This window comes from Schistosoma mansoni (genome assembly GCF_000237925.1).
Source record: "Schistosoma mansoni, WGS project CABG00000000 data, supercontig 0249, strain Puerto Rico, whole genome shotgun sequence".
Lineage (NCBI taxonomy): Eukaryota > Metazoa > Platyhelminthes > Trematoda > Strigeidida > Schistosomatidae > Schistosoma > Schistosoma mansoni.
Genome location: NW_017386112.1, coordinates 44,755 through 50,274, shown reverse-complemented (window position 1 = coordinate 50,274; position 5,520 = coordinate 44,755). Strand labels below are relative to the sequence as shown.

The following is a 5,520-nucleotide window of genomic DNA, read 5'->3' as shown; positions in this document are numbered from 1 at the left end:
AAACGATATCATCTCAGTCGGTCAGTTATAAAGCCGGGGACATGATTGCGTCGGTCCAAGTCTCCATACCACGTCTGCAAGACAAGGTGAAATTGACAATAGGTAGGATAAAATTTTTCGAAGTAATGGTATAATCGGTAATAGTGAAAAGGATTATATACTGAAGAACGCTGTTCCTAGAGAACGGATTAACTCAAGGAATAAAAATTGCGAGTTGATTTTGAAGCTGAAGACTTGAGAAGCAATGAGTAAATGGATGTGTCATTTTTTGTTTCTGACCCATTCCATCTTTTGCCTTCAACCGCTAACCATGATTATTGTGCAGACCCCAACCACTTGGTTTACATTCACCAACACGACAGCAATTTACTTCATGGGCTGATAATGTGTCTTCGGAAGTGTCAGCCTCTCACGTACCCCTATTAACAACAGAGCTTGTGTTTGTAAACTGCTATTTGGGATATGTGGGTTATAATCTAGTTTTTGAAAACAATAACACTAGCTCATCAGTCGTCTAAAATTCCTATAGTGTTGGGGATGCTTAAAACAAACTTGTCTTATCAGAATCGATCGTACGTATTAATTGATTTTCAGTAAGTTTGGCAATCATTATCATTAAAACAAATGGTTTGTCTGCTTAAAAATTCACTTCATTGACTATTAGAAAATTAATTGGAGTTAACAGAAAACTTTTCGCTTGGTGAAACACCAGTGTTATACCCTGCTTATTGCTATTCGGAAACTAGTCAGTTTGTATTAATCAGAAACACGAAGAGCTCTTTTTTCAACAAATTTATTATCCAGGTGTAAAATGTTATAACTTGTAGCCTTGTGCCCTTACCAATATATGACGTAATGATACCGCCAATTAGAAAACAGTGAATTATCGACGGGACTAATGATGCATAAAACAAGTACGAGCAGTCTAGAGTCTTTATTGGTCCTTATTCCTGCCTAGCCCTGCCTATTAAGTCCAGAACACCAAATCATACATATATACGATTGTACAGCTTGATAATAGGTTCGTTGAGAAGGGATCCCTTCACTGAACTTCGTGTTTTTAATGTCTAAATAGGAAACTGTATCTAGTCGCAATTTGTTCACTTAATGTTTTGTCTGACTTCAATTTTGATTAGTGTTTCATTGGATTTGGCTAACTTATTTTCTACTACTTTTTATATTTTGTAGAGAATATCAATTTTTACAGTCCAAAATATCAAGTCAAACCAGTTGGACCTACTAAATTTATTAAAACCAGAGTGTGGTGATTTAGTTGTCTTCATTAAAGGAAATACAGAAATTGAGGTAACAATTGCCTTTCAGACTGATTGGTTTTTGCCTACTAGTTAAAAGCATTGGGCATGGCACGAGTTGAAGTTGCTAAGCTTATTGATTCGAAAGGTGATATCCTTTTTTCATTTCATTATTTGATCAACTAGCTTTTATATAACAACTGCATTCATATTCTTTTAGTGGTAATTGCGTATTTTTCGAATGAGCAAACTACCTAATAAACTAATCAGTTGCTGGAGATTAACCAGAGTTAACAAGCCTATTTTTTGTCCTCCAAATGCTTAACATCAGTTAGAAAGTTACTGAGTCGGTTAAAGAAGTGTCAGTCCTCTATTTGAATACATTTATAAGGTCAACAAAGGACATAGTTTTCACCAGAGCTTTTCTCATCTTACAATCAAAATACCTTAATGCTCTTAAAGTATTTTACCTTATGTTATTTCCTATCAGGCGAAATTTAAACATTAACTTTTAGAGGAGCCTACAGATCACCATACTTTCATTTGCTATTACTTTGCTCCATCCACTTGGATTTAGTTATCCTTGCTCGATCTTCATGAATTATATGCATATGATTATCTTAAATCCTACTGCTGGATATATATGTAATTTCACAAAGCATTGATATTTTATTGTTGGTTTGTATCATTTAGTCTCTACCATTGGGCATATATTATATTGACATGAGATTTTCAGTCCTTGCCTCTGGTTTCAGGCAAAAGTAACTATATTACTTTTTTCCGTTCATATTAAAGGTTTGTCAATATATGAACCTGGATTCCATTTTCTTTGGATAAATCAATTTCCATTGTTTGAAAAAAATAACTTAGGTATGTAAGCAAAAAAGAAATGTATATTGTAGTGCATTGGTTTTATGCTAATTGTTGTGTTAATTCGTTCAAGAATAGATTGAATGCAATTAGGCTTCAAAGAAGATTCTCGCCTTTAATCTCGAGTTTTCTTTCGAATTCATTGTATTATGAACATGGTGAACATGGAAACATAATCCGTGAAATGTTCACTGTTAGTAGTCGGATTATTCAATCACTGACCCTACTGACATTTTGAAGACCGAGCACTAGAAAATTAATGTTGTGATTATCAGATCTGAAATTTCATGTATTGCTTTAAAAACTTTCACTTATTAATTGTAGTTCTGTATGTTGGAAAATATTAATATTTCCACTTGGAGAGACTAAGTTCTACTCTTCTGTAATATTAAAAGTTGTGTGAGACCTTTGAACGAATCTCAAGTGACCTTAAGAAATTGCAGCTAATCAGAAAACAGTTGGTAAGAGTTTATTATTTAAATCCAAAAAAATTAAAGTGAATACACTTTAACAGTTTAAAAACTTATCCAGATTAGAAAGAGGCCCTGTGCCTCTGAAATCGTAATACGGTACAGGAACTCATCTATGTGACTTTACAACAGTCAATCTCTGGATCCGTGATGAGGTCTCAGAGACTCTTTTAGCCTTGACCACATTGCTTCTATATTAGTGTGCACTACTGTGGTAGGGTCAACAAAATATCTCGTGAACGATGACAATAGTCGTAACCAAGTCTGGATAGGCATCGATATGCACTCCAGTCGTCCGTGTATCTTGTGGTACCTGGCTGCACACACTCCCGTATAATTAGTATCAGCTTTGTAACCTTTCAGTTCCTGAGGTTCTGAAAATGTCACTTTTGCGATGATCTATCATCTATACCAAAGACCTGCCAAGAATATCTAAGAAACTGCCACTTACCCAATCTTCTGTTACACTTTCTCTATTAAGTCTGCGTTTCCGAAAGACCGTCTCATCGATTTTCTCGTTTCCTCCAGACGACTAATTCAACATCGTCATCTTTATTGAACATATGTCGCTATAATACTCGTACCACTGAACTGCTGAAGCTTCAGTAACATCTGAAAAGGTTGCAACCAGTATTACTGGTGCTCTTATAATTCAGTCTACAATTAGCACAACCTGTCTCAATGTCAATCGGGATTGACTCAAAAAAGTCCTCGTTCTTTCAGACTTCTTTCAATATATTTTACATCGAAATACCATGTCGCCCCGATAGTCTGCACACTGTTCAACAGTTATTTGAACTCCTCAATCATAAATAACAGAGGTTCTCAGTAGTCGCATCTGTTGTAGCGGCTAAACTTTGATGTCCTCTTTGAAATTCTCTGTAAACTGATTGTACGTGTTCATTACATGTTGAAATATAAATGTCTGTGACCCTGGACTCGCCTACCCGATTCTTATTGGCTCATCCATGAATTACAGTCTCACCAAAATTCATCGCACAAATTACACCGAATGTTGTATTCCTTGATTTGAGTAGGTCGTTTATGAATTCTTTAATTTACAGGTATAATTACCATGTTTTGATATTATAATTTTGAACAAATTGAACATTGGGTAGATTGCTATGAATAAAATATTTGTAATATCTTAATGGGTTGAAAAATGAGATTTTCTGACGTTTCGTGACTCAGTGTAAGCTTCTTCTTCAGAGAACTTACTTACTTACTTACGCCTGTTACACCCAATGGAGCATAGGCCGCCGACCAGCTTTCTCCAAATGAATGATTTTTCTGGTTAGCGTTTTTTTAGCGAGTTGATTTTCTACGGGATGAGGTCGCTAACCCCATGCCCAACCCTCCTCCTTTACCCGGGCTTGGGACCGGCAGTAACCCCCAGAGGAGCTACAGGCGGAGTTTTCTTCAGAAAACAAATAACCAAATTAACATTAACCCATGTTTAAATAGTACAACGGAACAACATGAATATTAAGTGCGATCAATCAAAAAACAGTTTATTATGGCCAGCCATATCTTGTATTTACGTAACTGTCCAGGATGAATTGTCTTATCATTGGATTGCACTTTGACTTATTAGTATCACCATTTTATTGTCTGTTTTACTGATTGGTCTGCATAATTTTATGACAACTTATGCCCACTACTCAATCATCGCATGTATTATATTCCTTACTGCTTATTTCCTTTAGGTCAATGGAAATCAGTGCACCACCCGTTCACTGCTGCGTCACCAGAGACAGCACATTTCTTGTATACTGATCCGAGCAAAGTTATCGGTTTACATTACGATTTAGTTTGTAATGGTCAAGAGGTTGGAGGTGGTTCAATCCGAGTACATAATCCTGAGGTGCAAAAGTATGTTTTTACCGAAATTCTTAAGGTAGAGTTCCTATATATATGGGTATAATCATTTTATTATTTCAGGAAAATTCTTGTGAAATGGAATACTTTTTAACTGCCCTGAATTCAGGAACTCCACCGCATGGTGGGATTGCGTTAGGTAAGTGGATGTTATATCCTTACATAGATTTTCTCTAGGTCTTGATCGTTTAATTGCAATATTTGTAAATGCCAAATCCATCAGAGATGTAATTGCTTTCCCAAAAGCAGCCGATGGGAAGGATCTCTTATGTGGGACACCAACTATGGTAGATGATGAAATCTTATCACAGTATTGCATTTCTGTTTCCAATCTTAATAAAAGTTGATTTCCAACTGATAATTTTAACCTTTCTAAATAGTGTTTGCTTTAGCAACATCACAGTAGTTTGGGTATAATTATTGTTAGGAATATTTTACCATCATGGTATCCTAATGTTTATGAGTATTGTAAATATAATTAGATTGTGTAAAAAACAAATTGTGTTTCGTGTTCTTGTTATAATACTCACTGAGGTGTGCCTTCAACAACAAAGATTTCTAATAATTATCGGAATTAGAAACTTTAATCAATTCACATCATTTTTGAAGATGGTACTCTCATTGCATTCATACTGCCATTGATCCCCATCTTAGCTGCGTCACGCACTAATTGAAACCATATCAATATTGCTCTGAATCTTGATAAATACTCGTAAGTAGAGTCTCAAAGTGTTATTTTTTAGATTGTGAATATTGTAAATCTAAACAGTGCAAAAACAGCAATGTCTAGGTTATAAAATAGGTTCATTCTATTTCATAGCTCCTCTTACTTACTTACGCCTGTTACTCCCAATGGAGCATAGGCCGCCGACCAGCATTCTTCAACCCACTCTGCCTTTCTTTCTAGTTCTATCCGATTCTTATTCATTTTTCTCATGTCTGTCTCCATTTCTCGGCGTAATGTGTTCTTTAGTCTTCCTCTTCTCCTTTGACCTTCAGGATTCCATGTGAGGGCTTGTCTTGTGACGCAATTTGGTAATTTCCTCAAT

At 35.6% G+C, this 5,520-nt stretch overlaps 1 protein-coding gene across 1 annotated transcript; it reads left to right on the top strand.

The window, feature by feature from the left end:
* Positions 1–4,507: 4,507 nt before the first annotated feature.
* On the top strand, positions 4,508–4,818 carry Smp_190720 (aspartyl-tRNA synthetase, putative; the record flags this gene model as incomplete). The annotated part of the gene is made up of 2 exons (XM_018792559.1): positions 4,508–4,610; positions 4,649–4,818. The coding sequence occupies 2 exons, from the start codon at positions 4,508–4,510 to the stop codon at positions 4,816–4,818; spliced, it is 273 nt and encodes a 90-aa protein (XP_018644591.1).
* Between the last annotated feature and the right edge of the window lie 702 nt (positions 4,819–5,520).